The following is a 20,866-nucleotide window of genomic DNA, read 5'->3' on the forward strand; positions in this document are numbered from 1 at the left end:
CTGTAGAGAGCAGTGACATATTATTTTTGCATTCCTGTGGACTGCAGCAAATTGTTCCTCTTGGCTGTCATTGTTTCCTACGGAAGCAACAATGGCTTCCATTTATCACAGGCTGACACCACATGGCATGCAAAATTACGTTTCACACTGCAGCATCCAAAGAGATGGTGTAAATAAAACCATTTACGTAAACCACCTAGCAACCAGCAAAAAACTAAAAGTATAACTGGTTTGAAAAATGAAGTACCTTTTCATGAATCACAGTGATGTCTACTTCTAACCAGCAGCTCTGAAAGTATTAACTAACTTAAAAACAATCTTAGAGAATGTATAGGAAAAAAAAAATCAAGTGGCTGATGCTCCAGAAAAGGCAGTGAAATTTCACCACTAAAAAAAGGTTCTGATAAACATACAGTTTTCTAGAGACATCAAACCATGGTGCAGCTGTTACTACATCAAAGAAGTATTGTGTTCCCTCCAACAATTCACTTGTGTCAGCTTATGTTTGGTGTTATTGATATTAGAATAAGCAAATGCATTGGCCTAACAGTGACTTTAGGCTCTTTTTGTTTCAGTTGCTGATGGTAGTATCAGTGTCTGCATGTTTTATGTACAGTAGGTAACCCCCCCACCTCATCTACCAAAGACCATTTTGTTGTAGGATGTAAAGGGCTCCTCCCCAGCAGGGCAGCCAACATCCACCTCAGTTGTCTGAGAAATGCCTGAACTTTTGTGTCGTCTCACAGGAATTCTGGGGTATGCCTTGGCTATTTCTTTGACGTCTGGTTTTGATAAGAGATTTTCAGAGCCTACTGTCTCCTAGGAATTCTGCAGGAAGAGATTGGGTGAGGTCATTCGGCTTTTCACTGAGTTTCCTTTCTCTGTTTTTGGCTGTTCTAGTGGACATGACCCTCTAGCACTCAGGAATACTTCTGTTCCCTTAGGAACTGTTGACCACTTGCTGGTTTTATCTCTGTACACACAAAAGCTCCATGTCGCTGGAAGGGGAAACAAGGTTGATATTAACCAGGGGAACATAAGCAGCTCGTAGATGCAGCTGTGAGCTGAGTTCATTTATTAGCTCAAGTGCTGGCAAAGCTTACGCTTGTTTCTCGGCTTCTCTACTGGCCATTGGCCTAGGTCTGAATAGCTGAAGGCAATGGAATAATAGCTGGTTTGTCAGGCCATTTTATTCATGAAATGGGGCATGGCAGTAATACTTGGAAAGAAGCAACAAGTAAAAGAAAATGCATCTTATTTTCTCTGGTTCACAACCACTCTGCCTCAGAGAGTGTGTGACTTGCATACGGTTCTTCTGTACGAGACTATTCATATCAGATTTCATTTCTTGCTACATGGGTTGCTATGGATACAATTCTGAACTGCTGCTTTTGTAGGCCAGGAGATTTATGACTGCATCCCAAATGATTTTGCTCAGTTACACAAGATTTTTTTTTTTTTAAACAAACAGAAGTGGAAACAAACATACCCTGCATTTCTCAAAATATTTTTCACAACAGAATCCTGTATTTTGGATCTTCTTGAAGTCTACCAGAGTTTGTGGATCAGTCCCCTATTTATATGAAGTTACTGATTTTTAAGAAATGCATAACCATACATACTCCTAAGAGCCAAGGCCTCACTAAAGTTAAGGGTCTGTATCAAAACAGACCCTTATACATTAGCCCTTGTTCTAATCTTACTCATTCCAGCTTTTTCACATGTGAAGACAGTTGGGTTCAGTGAAGTCACAGCATAAACAGACTTTTTAGAAATCCAAATCATGTGATTTATGATTCGGTTATTGTTATCAAAACTACAGGAAGTCTGGGTGCTACAATACACACAAATACAACATGGTACAAGTAATACAAAAGAGCATACCATTAATATTAACTGCTAACAATTCTAAATCTTCTGACAACAAATCTTCACATTAAACAAACAGTCAGAAGTTCTGGGATAAACATACTCCTCTGCCTTCCTGGATGCTATTAATCATACAGGATACACATTGTCTTACCTTTCCTCGGATGGGTTCATTAGCAGAGTCTCTGGCATTGTACTGATGGCTAAAGGAGGTCTGTTCCTGTAAAATCTCTGGAAGACCTTTGGATGCTCTAGGAGTTGCAAGTAGAACTGAAAAACATAATATTGTTAGAGAGCACTTGTACCACATGATCTGAGGTAGCCCACACAAACACGCTATATGCTGCACAAAAGATAAGTGGTAGCTGCTTTTCTTGAACTGCTGAAGTTACTCTGCCAGTCAAGTGAAACCACAATGTTTACCACAAGGGGAAGTGGGCACAATGAGTGGGATACTCAGCTGTGCTGGCACATGGCACAGCAACCCAAGGTTTTGTTGAGAGGCAGCATTCCTGAGGTAGCTTCAGAGCAGTGCTTTTGCTGGAGTCAGGACAAAGGCCACACTGGCAGATTTTGGAAAAGCATGTGATCATTTTTAAAGTGCAGGACAGAAAAGGCTTGTCAGATCACTTGGCAGGTGCATGAATATTTCTTACAGTATCTTTCTTCTTGTTTTCCCAAGGACATTCTACCTCTTCACATTACCCATCCCCTCTGCAGGACAGTTTAGAAACTGCACCACCAATTATTCACTACCAGTTGCCACTACAGCTTTATCAGCAGTCTTCCAGGCAATTTTCCATCCATTAACACAACAGTATTGCCCTCTAAATGAACATGAATAATTTTCACTGTTAACATTTAGTGAAACACAGACTGGCCCATTACACTGAACCATGACACATCTAGGCACAAGAGGAAAAAAACAAAATGTGAAGCACAGTTTAAATACTCTGTATCAAATTCTCCAAAATGACCAGCAATTTTGAATTTTCAGCTTGAGACATGGCATAAGACCAGATCCACTGGTGAAGAAGTGCTCAAAGCTTTCTGAAAAGCAGGGCTGCTTAAAGCGTTTCAAGTGGGTCAGGCTGTCTCACTCATTACTGTTGAAATGTAGGCCACTGCACTTCCATTTGCACAGTGGTAACACGGCTAAGTTGTTAGAGTCACTAGGACACAAAACCCTGAAATACACCTTCAATGCAGGAGCAGAGCTGGAATAGAGTAAATTTATAGTTGGCATCCCTATGATACAACTAGCAGAATATGAAGAGATGCTGACTTATTGCTATGCCGTTGCTGGATCAAGACCTGTATCTGCCGAAAGATCCCATTCTTCTTGAAAAATATATGACAATAATGATATTCCACTAATATGTTAAGAGTTATCTATTATTAAGTAACTAGACAATTATTAACTCCAAAAGAGCACATTTTCTCAAAAAACACATAAAAGAATCATAACTGGCCTACAACAAGCTCTCTGCTGCTGCAGCCAGACTGCTCCTAGTAACTGAACTGGCTAATTTAAGGACATTTATTTTGGTAACATGCACCATCATACAGAAATAGTGGTCCAGGGGCCCCATATAGCAGCAAAGGCCAGATCAGGTACGTAAGTCTTTAAGTGTGATAACCTAAAGTCTGTTGTTAGAGTAATAGCAGAGGAAACAAGATACGCCACTGAGAAGATAGGGGAACAGAGGTCAACACTGTGAGTTCCTCAAGGTCAACATAACTGACAGCCTGTGCTTAAGTGCTTGGCTGCCAGGCATAGCAGGCGAAGAGGGAATGCCTAGGCAGACCACTAAGTGAAATCAATCTCCTGATCTTTTCGCAAACTGGTGGCCTCAATGAGGTTGTAATTAACATGGAGCAGCTTGCTAGATTAGCATACAGCTAGTACTGAGAAATATACTGAAGACTGTTAATATGCTGGAAGTGGTTAATTAGTACTAACATGATTCTGAAGACAGAGCAGATCTACATTCAAGTATAGTGCTAGCAGTTTTAGGCCCATCATCTTCTACTCAGCAACTCTAAAGCAATCTTGGGCAATGATATGTAAAAGCTCACACCTTAGTTTCACTAGCTACAGAAGGGGAATAGTAATACTTAGAGTTTGGAAGTGCAAACATAACTACTGAAGTTTCTACAAAAGTGCACACACATATAGATTTGTAGCTGTTCATGGAGCCCTACAAACTTGAACATGCCTAGAGCTAGCTACAACTTTCAGTGCAGGAATGATATGCACTTAGAATTAACACTTCTTGAATTAACACTTATTTGCGTAGAGAAGGAAGTACTTATTTTGGTAGAACTATAAATTGCCTATCTGATTCCTGATGACAGTGTTTAATAACTGAATCTATATATGCAATTGAGGAAGACCTTATAAGTGAAAAATAAAATTAGGTAGAAATTCTAGTTCCCAATTTTCATACTGGAATACAGAGGTAAGAAATATGTTCATATCAGCCACGGTAGTAGCTGTGTGTACAACATTGCTATCAATTCCACAGACTCCGCTTTTGCTGCATGGAAAATGCCATTCTTTAGAGACAAGGTAGAAGATGAATTGCTCAAAACCACGTGTGAATAATGCCATTGTCAAAATTTTGAGTGTGCATATGGTTCACATAAAAGTAGTGAGGATTTTTTCCTCAGTATCTGCACACCTGCACAGAAGATCAAAACTATTTTCTTAATAAATTACCCACAAAGTAAGTTTTGTTAGCTTTTGAATACATTATCTTAATACATTTCAGCACATTAGTTTTGCAAATTAATCTTCTATACAAAGACATTAGTTCATTTCTCAGTGGAATTTTAGGCATCAAAAATCTATTCATAATATATTATGTAAATACTCCAGTAGAGAGCCTTAATAAGTTAATATTTCCAATAAATAACTAAAAAAAACCCCATGCACATGACTGAAAAGAAGAGAAACAAATTCAGCTCTCTGCTTTCCTTTCACAACACTGCAAGTCATCTTAGGAAGAAACATGCATCCTTGCCTTCCAGCATTCTGACATTTCACTCCATACACGTACAAATCTTGCATGATGAGGACCATAAGGGTAGTCAATACACATCCCCAAGACACTCCAACAATATCACTGCAAACATTTCTAGAGTGAAAATGCTAATCTAGTAATTTCCCTAAATTTAATGTGTGTGTTGAAGAGTGATTTGATATGTTCATTATTCTCAGCTAGAGGAATTAGCATTGCTGCAGTGGTTTGAATGATTCTGCCCACTGTGTCTCAGAGTGGCAAAGGTTTTTTGGCTGCAGAATTAAAAGCTTGACAGTTGCTCACAATTTAGAGAGTGAAAGAATGTATTTTTTTGGAACTCTACACTGAGATTATCCAAAAGGACTGGCCTGGCTGTGACACAGAAAGAAGTCTGTGTGTCTTAACCTACCTGTGTGTTTTTCAAATGGGGTCACACACACACACAACATCCACTGTAGGTTTTGTATTGCTGGTGCAGACACTTCAGGAAGGGTGCAGTGATCCTTCATTGGCTGGATAATAATCAGGCAGCTTTGCTTCAGTGTCAGTGGTTCAGGGAATTGTGGATAGCTGGGGAATTTGCAGAGTATTTTAAACTGGTGGCTTCTTCATATGTTAGAAATACCCTCTTCCAGCAGTCTTTAACTTATCACCTCCCTGGGGTACACACCTCTGCTCAATGCAGCAGAAGTTAGGGCTTGGCATGGTGGAATCTCATTGCTGAAGTTTGAAAATTATATTAATCTACTTGTGCAGCAATAAGCAACTAGTTTGACACTTCACAAAAAAAGAAAAAAAAACCCAAACAGATTGGTCTGGTAGGTGCAGGGCATCTCTAAAAATCTGTTCAAAGAGCTTGCATTCCAGCAGAGCAACTTAACAAAACTAGATTTAGCTGTTAAAATACCTCTAAGGACCATGGTTAAAAAGAGGGGGAATCCTCATAAGCCTCAGCAGGCAACAGCCCATGCAGCTAAGTTAGCACATAAAACAGCACCAGCTATTGTTTTATTGGATTCCTTTGGGGGGAGGGGGATGCTGAGCAGGAAGGAATTTTTATGCATATATGCATACACAAAAGGACTATTTTTTCATCTATGTAAAGTCAAAACATACTGGAACCATAAATTACGTCCTGGATAAGTGTTCAGAGTTTATATCCTTTTAAGGAATACAGCCTAAAGTTAGCACCCCACTTCCAAGGTATAATCTTCCATCACTGTTAGATGCTGCTGCCTGATCGCAGCCAGACAACTGGCTCAACACCAAGATCACAAATGTGCCAACATATGGAAACAATTGCTTTCCTTTTGATTGGAAATGACATATTCTGGGTGTGTGCACAACATCCCCCATCAATCATCCAAAATGGTTCATTATTTGGACTTAAACTTACTATCCAATAGAAGATCCCTAGAGCCTTGTGTGAAGGGTAGGAAAGATATTTACACACCCCAGAAAGCAAAAGAGCCTCTGCACGGTGATAGTTTGTCTGAGCCACACTGTCCTGACTGGGCTCAATTCATCCTCTGTACAAGGTTGTTTCACACACCAGCACTGATGTTGCTCAAACTTAATGCAAAAGCAGCTAAAGCTTGAAATTATACCTGCATAGTAAGGCTCTGCCAGCTGCTAATTGCCCCCAGGACTCCAGAAAATCTCCACACATTGGCAGTCTCGGTAAGAGAAGTAAGGGGAAAGGTTTAATTGTGAATATTTGACCATAGATTACATACTTTGACACGAGCAACAGCCTATCTGTCTCAGTGAAGCTGCAATGACAGAAAGCCTGCACCACAAGATAAAAAATCAAAAGGATTTTTGTTGAACCCGTGTGGCTGATCTGGAGATAGAGAGATTGGGAAGGCAAATTCCTGCTGAGAATGCAAACAGTTTTCTGGGCTCATACAGCAAAGGATAGTGAAGGGAAACAAAGGCAAATAACTTCCTAAAGAACTGCCAGTATAAGTGAAAAGACAGGAAAGGTCTGTTTTTCAAATCAGTAAATACTAGTGATGGTGGTACTTTTGAAGTTACTCTGGGCAGAGGCCTTATGCATCCCAGGAACAGGCCCACAAACTGAAAAGGAAATTGTAGCTCAGTGGAGGTGAACGTATATTTTTCCATTGCTTTCAGTAAAACCAGGGGGTCACATGATTGTTTGAAGTCTACCAGTGACGGGACTATTTCATGTTAATGTAAATTCTGAAATTAGTTCTTTTATGGATTATATAAAAAGAGAGGCTTTCACATGGAGGACAAGTAGGCAGAAGCACATCCAGCTGTAACGTACAGCAGACAGAAACCATCAATGGGGCTTTTTGACAAGAGGAAGACTGTTATGATGATTAAGGTCCTATATTGGCAATCAAGAGAAATACACTCAATTCCCACCTCTGTATGACCTTCCTGCAAGAACAAACACAAGTCTCTCAAAGGCAGATTTTTCAAATGTATTTAGGCACTTGAAGATGCAGACAAGCACCACGTAGGATTTACAAGTGCATCTGTGCAGGCTAGATGTTTACCAGCACCTGTTTATGTCCTTTGGGTCCCCTATCTGCAAGAAGATTACAGATGTCATCTATTCAGATCACAGCCAAATTCTACCTTCAGTCATACGCCCAACATTTCCATGTAAGTGAAAGAGAGGGGTGAGCTCATATCTAAGGATGGGACTTAGCCCCAAGTAGAATAGGAAAAAGGATTTGCTGCATGACAAAAATAGGCCGAGTGCCTTGTCACATCTGACAAATGCCTCAGATGGCATAGCACAGATTTGTGGTGGTGCTATTAAAATAGATTTTATTTCCACTGAATAAACCAATTTCTTGTCACAGGTAGGTTGGTAGCCACTTTCTCACTGGCAGTGAAAATGGGTCTCAACATCACTGGGTATCAGAGAACTAACCCTTATGCTGTTTTGAGAATTCATTCCTAATGCATCCCCTCACTGCCATTTCTTGATGAGCTCTTCCAGGCTGGATTCTGCAGGCCATAGAGCTTCTCATCCACACTTACAAGAGCTGCTCAAATGAAAGGAGGAAAAAAAATAATTCCAGTCATCTACAGCACAGGTTGCCAAATCAGGCCCTTTCTTGCTAAAAGCAGGGTGTGATGATCTGCCTGGGTTTGGATGTTTTCAATCATACAAAATAAAATTAGGTCAGATCCACACCTAACACACATTCATGAAGTCAACAGCCCCTGCTGCAGACAAGGATCTAGGTAGTAGCTCTGACCCACGGCTGCTGCCTGCTAACTAGTAGTTAATTTGTCTTCCTTTACAGTCTTTCTGCTTTTATCTTTTGTAAACAGAAAGGCCATATTAACAAATAAAACTCGAGGAACTGTGTTATAGTTGTGAACATAAACTGTGATGAGTCACACAAAACCCACAAGACAGCTGATGAGAAACCAGCTTGCTTTTCCTATAACAAAAGCTGACCACCCAGATGAAAAGACCATGGCCTCTAATTCATTTTGGTTTGAGAAACCAGAAGTGGGCAATTACATTTTCCAGCAGATACTGCTCTGGCGCAGGAGAAATATTTGTTGATCTGACTCTAGCTGGCAGACAGGCAGTTGTTGGGTGTGTACCACACAAAGAATACTTTCATTTTTTGGCATGGTATAGCATTGCTGAAGTACCAAAGACCATGGCTAATTAAGTGGAGTGATGGAACAGAATGATTTGATAAGATTTAATTGGTATGAACATTCTCATAGACTAGTTATTGTATCTGTCTGGGAGGGCCAGACGTTCAGCTGTGTTAGGCATTGCTCAACAGTAGCTGAGGCAGTAAAGAGCACAAGGGTGCCCTTTACTCGCTCTCAGTCCTGGGACTGCTCAGCAGTCAGGTCTCATGGAGCAATTTAGAGTAGATTGTACCAGTCTTCTGTGGCCCCACTCTGTTGTCAGAGTAGCTGAAAATCACCAGGATCAGTCATAACCCCTTACCCTACCATGCCCCCACACTAACTGTTGGGGAATGGAGTTACGTGGGAGCTGCTACAGCAAACCTGCACTGCCCAGAGACCATGCCATGGAGAGCAGGACTGCTCAAGCTGCTTCACACCAACAGACAGAGCACAGACCAGGATCCAACCATTAACCATGTAAATGCTGTTTCTTTCAGTTGATCATTTTGATTCTTTCATAATAAAGCTGATTATCTTAACTTTCTCAATGGGAAACAGTGCTTGGATAAGCCACTTGGAACTTAATAGAATGATACTTGTTCCGCCAGTTTGGCTGACATCAGTGAAACAGGTTCACCCCAGTATTCTTCCTCTGTCCCTCCATGGAAGCTTTCCACAAGTCTCCCTTTTGGGGCTCCAGACTGTACTAAAGTGGTAGTGCTGCAGTCTCCAAGGGTAGAAACAAAGTCTATTTAAGGGCTCCCACAAGGCCAAAAATCACCGATCAAAGCCATGGAGCAATGACCAGGGTCATATTAGGACCAGTGAACTGGTATTGCCAAGGGGAAGGGCTTGCATTTCAGAGTATTCTCCTTCCTTGGACATGGATGGATGATCGCAGCATTCTGTCACAGGCGACTTCCATCTGCCTTGACGCATGGCCAACATCAAACAGGCAAGAGAGCCAAGATCTTTCCTAGAACAGCCTGAAAGATTTCTGCCACAAGGGTACATATTATTTGTGTTCAGCACATGTTTAGGTCACTAAGTCAGGCAACATGACACATAGAAGAGTATCACAGGCTTCAGCATCCTTCAGGTAAAGGTAGACATACCCAGAACACTCAAGTGCCATGCTAAATTTCACCAGTCATCTCTGCAACAGCTATAACTTTTGCTGCAGACAGAATGAGAAAACTGAAAGTAATTCCCTAATTGTCTCTTTCACATTTTCCTCAGTGTTTAGCAAAAGCTGTCATGGTTCCAAATGTGGCTTTTTATTTTCCACTACGCAAACTTAGCTACACACAGTAAATCTTAAAACATTGTTCGTAACTCACTCACATTTGGCTATGGATTCAATGCAAAATGGTCTATGGTCTACACAATTAAAAAAAACTTGCAGCAGTTAGTTTATAACAACTGCCACTTGATCGCTTAACACCAAGTGATACTGTATATATCAAAAACTATGCATATGATTTAACCAACTATTGTCTTTGACTTTCACTCCTATATGCTAACACTTGGACAGAGACCCCCTGAAGAGTCAAGAGTACCGATTTGCTGGAAGATTTGTGCCTATCTGTATCATGACATTTTTTTTTCTATGTTCTCCTCCGCTAGCACAGAAAAAGAGCCAACAACTGCCATTCTCTTTCCCCTCCCACCTTAGAGGAAAGAAAGCCAGCACATGCTAGTTCTACCTGTAATGTAAAATAAACAATTTTCTTTGAATACCATTGTCCTCCTTTTGCTGCCAGAGACCTTGGGAGCACCAAAAACTGCCCGGCCAGCATTACCTTTGCTTCTGGCTTTGTGGTGTCTTGCAGAATAAAATTGCTTCATCAATTACTAGAGAAAGAGCCCTGAGCAAGCAGCCCCTCCCCTCCTTAAACCAGGTCAGACAAGAAATCGTCCCTCTGTTCAAGGAAACATCTCCCCTTCTTCCCCTCTCTTTTAATTACCATAATTGTCAAGTTTTTTGGGGAAGGATTTTAGCACTGCATAATCTCTGCTCTATTTCCTTCACATCTTAAATTGCTCTGAAATTGCCAACTAGGGAGCCCCTCTCTCCAGACTTGAAAATCTAAGCTTCCTATTAGCCCACAGACACAGAGCATCTCAGAGCATCAGAGTAGTATATTTCAAGTGTATCAGGCTCTGATAATTGAGAAAATACACTGGGTTCTTAAACAGAGTATAATCTGTAACATTTCAAAGTGTTTTCTGGCACTAAAATAGTAAACCATATGACAAGTTTTTTTAGTTGAAGACAATGCAGTTCAGCCATAACACTCTGGTCTTCAAGAATGCTGTTACATGCTTGCCATGCTGCTCTCTTGGGATATCCTTTGGTGACAGTGGCAGTCTCTTGTGATCCTCCTGGCATAGTCAGTGAGGATGTTGGCTCATCAACCAGTTGCCTCAGCATAAATATGCATGGAGTTAAGAAATGCAGAATTGCAGCTGCTCTCCAGCAAATTCTTCTTATAAAAATAAGTGATGAAAATCACAGCAGCAGCAGCAGCAGTTTGAGTTGACTTGCTGATAATACAGTGCTACCAAGCACATATAAATGGACACGTTTACCCAGTACTGCTTTTCCAGCCAGTCAGCTCACCTGCTACAGATATGCTTTTAGATGAGTCTCCCCCCCTCACATAAGTCTGATTTTATGGAAGACTTAGATCCCCAAATGCCCTACTTGCAGAGAATAAAACGCCAGTCATTATGCTGACAAAACACTAGCAAGAGGGAGAAAGCTTGTCTGAGCAGTTTTTTAAAAATTGGTCTAGACTTGCTCTTATTCATTTGCTTTAGAGATGGCTGGGAAAATGACAAGAGAATGTATTCTGCCTGCCTTGAGCCCTGGTGAGACAGCCTTGTGTTAGTTTGTGCTGCAAAGTGCAGTGCAGCAGCTAGAAGCAAGCACTCAGGTAGGAGGACATTCAGTCAGCTAAAGCAGATGCTGCAAACGACTGTCCTCTGACAGCAGAATTCAGTCAAGCTCTCTCAAAAATAGTTTCCAGTATCTACACATTAAGAATAGCTGAAGGAAGGTTCTTACAATCTCACAGCCTCCAGAGGCATATTTTTAAAATAGAACTATTTTCTCATGTGATAACTCAAAAAGGGTTGTTTTTTACATGCCAGAGGAACAGTTGTTGCTAATACAGAGTTATTTAACAGGTGAACTCTGCTAGCAGAGGCATTCAGCTTTATAGCCATTTACTCAGGGCACCAGATATTCAGAAGGAAACACCTCGAGTGATAATAGGGCAATTCTTAACACATACAGTTATAAGGAGACAAAAATCATATCTGCAGATAGGTGCTCCCCATAAAGTGTAGTTTGAAAAAAGTACATTATTTGCTATTTCTGAATATAGACAAAACCAAAAAATACAATTTATAAATCTGCTGGCAGATAACAACTATTTGACAGTGTAGACAGTGCAATCCAGTCAGGTAACGTTATCTAATACTGGAGAAAAACTTTGATGGTTCTCACCTATTCCACATGAAGGCTGTTGCTGACTGAACTCAGCTAGCGAAATCAACTCAGACTGGTTTCTGAAGATCAGTTCTTTGGGTGCTCTGTAATTCGGTGGAGTATAACGATACACGTGGGACTCCTCAGCTGGCCACCAATGATGATGCTTTAAAATCAGAAGAAGATAAAATTCCACGTATACAGCTAAACACAAAGCTGTTATTATTACAGTGTTTCTAAAATGTCCCCTCAGAACACTATCCACTACAACACCACCCTGCTGATACTGCTAAGCCCATTCTGACAGCTAATTCTAGCCTTCTAAGGAAATAAATTCTGTGGCTACATGAAGTCCCAAACTCATTTTAAATCTTAATTATGGGTTGCTGTAAGGTTGATGGTCTCATTCAGACATTTAAATTTTTTTTTTTACTATGGTTACTTCATGCCACATACATATCTACTATAATACTGAAAAAGGAAGCACAAATTGCTCCTACCTGTTCTGCCTTGGTGTCTTTTGCTCCCATATATTATATTGGCTCATTTAGCAACCTTACACTGGAGCTAATTAATCTTGTGTAGTGTGGTTGGGGATTATTGCGCCACTGGTGAACATGAGCAGTGTTTACTTGGGAGAGATATAAAGTCTCTGTTGACAATTCTTGTGCATAGTTCTGCCACACCAATATTAAATATTCCATAAGTATTTGGGCTGAAAGACAAAAGCAGACAAGGAAGAAATTTTTACACCAATACATGTACTCTACTCATTGATAATAATTAACTATGTTTACACCAAGCAAATGAAAAAATGTATTGGTTAAGAAGTCAGTAAGTCCTAGATGACATTATTCACTGCTCTGAAACAAGAACAAGGTTTCAGTGCAGTTATTCTCGTATAATTTGGGTTTAAGCCTCAGCAAAAGCCAAAAATTAGACTCTGTTCTCATTCACACTGATTTTGTTCCAGTTAATCCTGAATCATACTAGAAAAATGAAGGTCAGGTTGTACAAATAGTTGCAGTGAAAGTGTTAATGTCTTGGTTCTTCTAAATTAAGAATATGACTCATTCACATCTACTGTTTCATCCTGAAGGCTCAAAACTGATCCAAATTCCTGGACTGGATTGCCTATTTTTGAGATTTTTAAACACTGTTCAGTGTTTTAGTCTTGATTTAATTCTGTGGGGGTTTTTTTGATCTGGCCAGAGTACCAGCTCTCTCAAGTGATAATGACTTGCTAACAGATAATTTCAAAGGTTTTGACCATCCTTATCAGCTGCTTTGGACACTGATTAGCTGAGGTCTCTACTGCCTCATCAAATACTGTTTCTCTGATTCTGCGGTTTCTTTCAACTTATCTTAGTAATCTTTCCCAGAATCCCTCATGAAGTCAGAAATTACTCTTCCCAGATACTCTCAGTCTCCTACTCCTTCTTCTTTGCACTGCCCCATAATGACATCTCTGATCATACTATTTTCACATTAATAATATGCAGTCACCATTGTCTTTTCCATCCTCTCCTCTGTAGTCTATCATTTTGATCTGACCCTCCTTTTCAATAGAAACCAATTAGAAGCAATTAAGTACTTAAGTTACAAAAGGAAATAGTTCTCTATTACAAAACATTCACCCAGCTAGTTCAGTCATTTCAAGGAAATAGTGAACTGTATTTTTATTAGTGATAAACAGAATAGAACCGATACTAAAATATATAGTTAATGTTTAAAAAAAAGAAATGCTCTCCATAAAAACGAAACACTTTTTTCTGATAAGAAAGAAAAGTCTTATGTATGCTGTAAGTTGAAGTCATAGACAAGAAATCAACTTCACAGACCAACATGTCAGTTTCTCATCTCAGAATATTCAGCTGATGAAGAGCCAATAAAAATACACGTTGTTAAGTTTCCAACAGCACACTTTCATACCGAAACAAAGTAATTGTTAGTCTTATTGCTGTGCCTGGAGGATTGTCATATAAACTGGGCCCTATGTCACCGAGTATACAAATACATGGTGGAAAGCCAGTATTTCACCTAAAAATCTCATCTAGCTCTCAAAGAAGTAATTTCTTCCATTGTCTTTGATGGAAGAAGGGGATCAGCTCTCTGAAAAGTTTCCAGTCTAGTTTTACATAGCGACTCAATTTACAAATAAACATCTTTGAACAGATTTTATTGGACTCGGCAAAGATCACAACATTTCCTTTAGCAACTTTCTGACATGTAGCTACAGCAATGTGTGTCAATTCAGGGTTGCTTACCAGGCACTTTAAGTTAGCCATGCTTATACCTATTTATACTTACATATACATTCTTTTAGGGCCTCAGGAACATAGTGTTGATAGGACATCCTGATCATTCAAACAATGATTCAAAAAATTGCTATTGCACGCAACTCTGCCATATGATCCCTTTCATGTATTCACTAACTCTATCTTAATAATAATTCAGGTTTTGCCCATTACTCCCACTCTTGTCATGCCAGAGCCTCACTGCTCAGAAACACAAAAGCCACCTCGTTTTCAGAGTGATCAATTTCTTGGGCCAATAAAGGCCCAGTCATTCTTATCCAAGTATTATCCTTCAGCTGATATTGGTTATTCTTTCTGCTGTGACGCTGAGCGCTTACCCCTATAGTATGAGCAGAAATACCAACGACATTCTCTAATACTTTTGTTTCTTTCTGAATGGTTTTTAAAAAAAGACAGGTTCTCTCCTCTCCCAAATTTGGCTCTCCCATCCTATGATTACTGTACTCACCCCAACTGAACCTGTTCCAGTTCAATTTCTTGAACATCTTGTACATTCTCAACTGTCAGACTATCAACACTTCTCTATTTCTGGGAAGACCTCATACAGTGCTCCATAGGAGTGGGTATTTCTATTACTATAGTCTTTCAGGCCATTCAGCTCTTCTTTTCATCATCCTGACACTCTCTCCAAATTATGTCTCTTAAATAGGCACATTTTCACTTCTTCCCAATGTTAATATTGAACATGCACATGTGTATGCATGTGCACAAGTTCAGTAAAACTGAGTTTGATGAACTTTCCTGTTACTTGCCATGCAACTCTGTCTCTGTTCATCAGCTCTTTACCCACTTTCCATTTTTTGAACCAGGACCTATCTTTTTTAGTTTTACTTGTATGTTCTCATGTTACCCAGGAATTACTGCATCAGTTGCTTGTAAATCAATGTTGATTTGCACTACCATGTTTTTCCTGTCTAGAAAATCAGATATATTAACAAAATTGTTAGAAAGTCTAGGTTAACTGTTACTCTTTTTTTCCACTTGTTCTAGAGTCCTAAATGAAGTAATAATGAAATCTTGTCACTGGGTGAAATCATCTCATTAAGTGAGAAACTTGTAAGAACATTAGACACTAGCATTTTTTTAGATATGGACTACAAGACAAACCACCTCTTTACTGGAATTCAGACATTTTCGTATCAGGAATTCTACACTCCCACTTGTGGCACAAGCCTTTTTTTCTTGTGCATGTTTTGTCAGTGCTGAGGGTAAGCCCTTGGATCCTAAATGCTCAGCATTCATCAACAATTTCTACATCATCTATATTTCTCAGGTTGCTAAACCTTATGTATTCCAACTTCTATACACCTTGCACAAATCCACCTGATTCGATAAAAATGAGTATTCACAGTCTTGTGACCTTACTCCTGGGAGTATTTTTAGCTTTTTCATTTTTTTGTTCATTTACAGTTTAACTGGAGACTGGATAAGGCAAAGCAGAAAATTTGGAATTGTATTAGGTTTATTATTATATAACAACCTGGATGTAAAACAGGCATTACCTGTATTACCTTCACAGGTAAAGAAAAGGTCCTATAAGAGGCTCACCTTTCTTTTTGTTTACAGTTAGTTGTTGTCCATTGTTCTGCCTTTCCCCTCATAAATTCTGGACACGCGCGGAAGTCTCCACAGAGGTCTGAGGCAAGAGAAAACATTACCGTAATGGAGGCCACGCACTTTCAGAGATCACGGAACAGAAGCTTTCCCCTGCATTAAGTTACTAGATGTGTGATTGGACCCTGAAGTCCAACTCAGAGGCTAGACAATTCAGTCCTACTTTGTTGACTCCCTTCTGTTCCACAGTAAATCACTGGGATTGCAGTGATGACTTCTGTGAAAGGCAGAGATAATGAAGTGGAAAAAGCCTCGCCAATAATCTTCCCATTAATCTTCCAGCAGATGTTTTTGCTTTTCAACCTGATACTCATCTCCCTGCCTGTCTGCTAAAGAGTTTTATTATGAAGCAGTCTCATTCTACGGTTGTACATGAACACAAAAGAGGGCAGAAGAGATGAATGCCTTTATGCCAACTTTGAGCCCTCTGCATTCTCCCTCTTCAGGATCCTTTGTTGGCCCCATATTGGAAAGTCCTGACATAAGAGCATCTCCAGAGGATCTGGGGTTCACCTGTGGACACTACTTGCCAGATTTGGGGATTTAACAGGCCCAAGTTTCCATTACAAAGTTAAATCCCCTCTCAAAGTACCAGTATTAGAAGTGGTAGGCAAGACCTCAGAAGGCCAAAACAGGGTTATTCTGCAAGATCTAGACTGGCTTGAAGTCAATGAAATTAATTGACTATATGGCCCTGGATATTTTCAACTACACTTAGTATATCATAGTGAAAAACTGAAAAAGGAGGATTTCCTATACTTTCCAAGGAAAGATTTTCCTAGCCAAAGTTCCCAAATGTAGTTGATTAGTATGAAGTAATTAGTATTATTAACATTTATATTTCTGCCAGAAGAGGTGAGACCTGTGGTACTTAGAAAAACACATAAAAGGTTTTATGAAAACCTAATTTGTGGAAGAAATGAGGGAGAAAGGAGCTTAGCTTTTAATCCTGTAATGAGGGACTCGCTAATGAAAAAGAAATTCCTTTAGAAGGCTTTCCCAGGAAACACCTTGCTTCATAAGATTAATTTGTATAATGTCCCCACCTTTTGGATTTTGAAAGCTCTTTGAAAGTGTTTATCCAGTGTGTGAGTGTCTAAATAAAAAAAAAGGAAAAAAGGTACAAAATAGCTAGTTTGATGGAGGAAGTCCCTTTGAGAAGGGCATCCAATGGAGAAAACAAAACAAAACAAAAAGATATTCCAGTTACAGACCCCATAACAACGCTCTTGAAATTCAGCCTCAGCTCCTAGTTGAACAATAAGGTTTATTGAACAATTGTTTCCCCTTCTCTTGTGCTTCTATTTCTGTTCTTTTTTTTTGTTTACAAACTGCCTAACCTACCAGCGCCTAGTTTCATGCCTGGAACCTATAAATTCTTCCACAGTTCACATAAGAAAAGCTACTGTGACAGATACTCGCCCATATTCTGATCCTTGTCCAAGACACAGTTACAGCTTCTCAGAGACCTGTTGTAATATGCACAGCCCAAGGAGCAGAACACCCAGGTGAAGTCAGGCTACGGCTGCGGCCCAGCATGTGGTACCACACACATAGCCAGCCAAGCTCAAGTTCCAGAAGCATTGCAGCGCCAATGCCTGGACAGTTTTCCCTGGTTCACAAGGGGGCTAAATAATCAGTTATGGAGACATCACTTCCCAGAACTGCTTTGCACACACAACACATACCCTAAAGGCTCAAGCCTACTCCTGCACATCCCTACACATCTTCCCTCCCAAGCTCCTGAATCCGCCAGCCCTCAGTTAGGTACCTGAATTACTCTCTGCTTTGCAAGTCACCTCTCTGAGAACTAACGACCTCTCCAGTAATAATGTGGAGCCCTGAACTGGGAAATGCTCAGGCAGAACTCTACCCCATAATGACATTATACTGCTTCACTTTAGACCCAGGCCTGGTGGGTGGGACATCTCAGCAGTCTACTTTGCTCCTGAGGGCTTAAAGCTGGGACCCTACACTGGCAAGAGCACTTAGAGCAGGTGGGGAGGTGCCCTCCCTCCTCTTGTGAAGCATGCAGATCTCCAGGGTATGGCACGTGGCACCAGAAAGGCCCAGAGAAGGTTTGCAAGCGGAAGGCGACAAGGGATGAGTACTCCAAAGACAGCGAGTGCTCTGTCTATGCCCCGCCCCCCCAGCCTGGCTGTTAGTGCACTGTTGCTAGGAGGCCCCATCCAGGAAGCCAGAGGCAGCAAGACACAAATAGGACTAAGCCTCAGGGACAACAGGAGAGAATGGCGGTGCCTGCGCTGGCCCTGCTGACAAAGGCTTCAGCCCAGCCTGCTCCCTGGGGCGTCTGCTCCTCGCCTTCCCTCTCACTCATATGCACAGTTAGCTCATATCCCCATTTCTGACCCTAGCCTGAAACACATCAGCAGTATTTACCAGTACAGTACAGAACCAGAGATCAGCTCAATATGGAGTACTAAGCAGAGGCTTCCTATTCGGCTGTGAGGAAACATTTGCTGAATGGGGACTGTTCATGCAGAATGCTGCAACTGAGTGAAGGAACATATATTGATTGAGATAAATGGCCTTGATAGATTATCTTTCTCCCCCTTCAGCAGTTAGGGATGGAATCTAGGATAATACATATTTCTGGATCTTAGATATGCTGAGTTGTTTGACCTCACCATTTTCAGTTTCTCATGCTGGTTAGCTGCAATACTACTTTGTAAGGAAGTCAGTGAGGTTACCTTCCTGCACTCTGCTCAGCATCACCACCTAGTTAATTTGACGCTTCTCAAATAGTATGTGCCTTGAAACAGCCTTGAAAAAGCAACCTATACAGGGTATTTCTTCTGTAATTCCAGTTTACATTAAAAGACACCTTGCTACTGTTTCAGCTCAAGCAGAAATGTGTCAAAAAGGAGGAAAATTACCTCCAGGGCAATATTTCTACAGCCAGCTCAACTTCCAATTCCTTATCAGACATTTAACTGTGGCATGAACCATGACACACACCCGCCCCCAGTTTGCATAACCCTTTTGGAGGCTACTCCTCTTGTGATCGGACAACTGTAGTCAATACTTCCTTCAGAACCCTCACTTAGTCCTGAGAAGTAACTTACCTGAAAAGGAGGGAACAATAAGTTTAACTTCAAGAGAAAAAGGGAATCATCAATTTCATTAACAGCTCACCTGCAGAAAAGAGACTTCCCTGGTAAATTTCCTCAGTATAGACAAGGCCACAAGTTCAAATTTTCCTGTCCATTTCTTCCCACAAACACATTTTAAAGAAAATATAAGCATACTCTAAGGGGTATGTGAGGGTTTGGGTTTTTAAATTTACAGCCAGCATCTGAAGAAAATGGCCCTTAATGTGTCACTGAAGTCACTTACCTGATCACAGGTGGATTTAAGTTCTCTCCATGACAGAATTGCTCCCCCCATGCAGAATGGCAAGTGTAATGTTTATGTAAACCTAAGTGGGTGCACTGCAGAAATCAGCACTGCATATGAAGGCATGGAGAATATTGTGTACTGTATCTATACAAAGAGTTAAAAATAAAATAACTTTCTAAGCTTGATATCTTGTGGAAGGATTTAGTCATTATGGTTTCCTGAAGAGAAGGCAGAATAGCAGTGAGGTGGCACACTGGGCTTCCACTTGTTTGTTGTAAGCCAATTGCCTCTGAAAGGATTGTAGGATGCGTTCAGAGAGAGATTTAGTAGGGGCTTCAGGGAAGGAGCTACAGGTGATTAGGGAGGGCTAACCAAGTTTCAGGGCCCTAATAACACTATTTACTGTAAACTGGGTTGAAGGAGTAATAAGATTGGTTCGTGTAATTTTGTTTTCTTGGATTAAACCTACTTGATTCTGACCTTAAACTTATCGGTCAGCTCTGAGATTCAATCTCCCTAAGCCTGTGCATACATGATTTGAAATTTTTTTTTTAATATAAAAATCTTCTTCATGATGAAAGAGAAAAGCAATTTGAACAGATGAAAGCCAAATAGTATGCAGCCCTAGCTCTACTTCTAGCTTGTATTTTTCTACTCGTGTTTATTTTATTAGGCTAGACAGGCACTTTCTCTTTTCTGCATGCCTGGGTAATGCAATCCCCAGTGGTGTTATGCTGTCAGGAAGTATCACCCCCAAGTATCCAATGGAGTGTGGCTGTTGAGGCAGGACTTCTGAGAAAAACTGTAACTACAGCACAAGCCAGAGCCTAAGCCATTAGTGATCACTATCAGCTAAAATGCAATAGCTAGAGGAGAGGAATGAGGAGCAGAGGGAAATACAAGGCTTAGCATTATACAGAGAGCTGTATCAATGGTGAAAGCCTGAAATAAAATGGAAAGGCAAAACCCAGAGGGACAGAGAAAAGCTACAAAGGTTTCTGGGAGTTAGTAGACTACAAAACTCTAGCTGACCTCAGACCCAGGGGAACTAAAAAAAAAAAAGATTGTGAAGAAGGAATTGTCTTGGAATTAGCCATGAGGATATAACAACTCTAATCTGAAGCAACAAAGGACTGGAAAAAAAAAATGGAAGCAGCTCAGTGTAGAAAAGCCTGTACATGTAGTCCTTACACTTTATGTTGCAGCTACTGTTGAGATGTGGTTCAGCATCAACATACTTCAGAGGACTCCTAGAACTGTTTAAGGTGCTTCAATTTTTTAAGTTGCTCCACTTGAAATTTTAGGTTGTCAATATCATACATCCAAATATATAGGTCTTGGGTGAAGGAAAATGGTAACTAAGAAACAGAAGTCTGAAATTCCATCTTGGACTAAGAATAAACATCTCTGTCACAGACAGATGGATCACAGCTCAGAGGTTCAAAACATGAAAAGAGATGTCTGAGGAAAGATAAATTAGTGGGGAAGTGTGAAGCAGTAAATTGGTAGGATTTATCTCTGAGACAAGCATTATCTATAAC

The 20,866-nt window shown here is 40.4% G+C and overlaps 1 protein-coding gene across 1 annotated transcript; it reads right to left on the bottom strand.

Annotated features, from left to right (window-relative positions):
- Positions 1-633: 633 nt before the first annotated feature.
- Positions 634-14,321, bottom strand: C8H2orf73 (chromosome 8 C2orf73 homolog). Its single transcript, XM_030021168.1, is given in 5 exon segments — positions 634-956; positions 959-998; positions 2,024-2,139; positions 12,052-12,319; positions 14,301-14,321. Coding segments are annotated over 5 exon segments (768 nt in total).
- Positions 14,322-20,866: the final 6,545 nt, after the last annotated feature.

This window comes from Aquila chrysaetos, chromosome 8 (genome assembly GCF_900496995.4).
Source record: "Aquila chrysaetos chrysaetos chromosome 8, bAquChr1.4, whole genome shotgun sequence".
NCBI classification, from domain to species: domain Eukaryota; kingdom Metazoa; phylum Chordata; class Aves; order Accipitriformes; family Accipitridae; genus Aquila; species Aquila chrysaetos.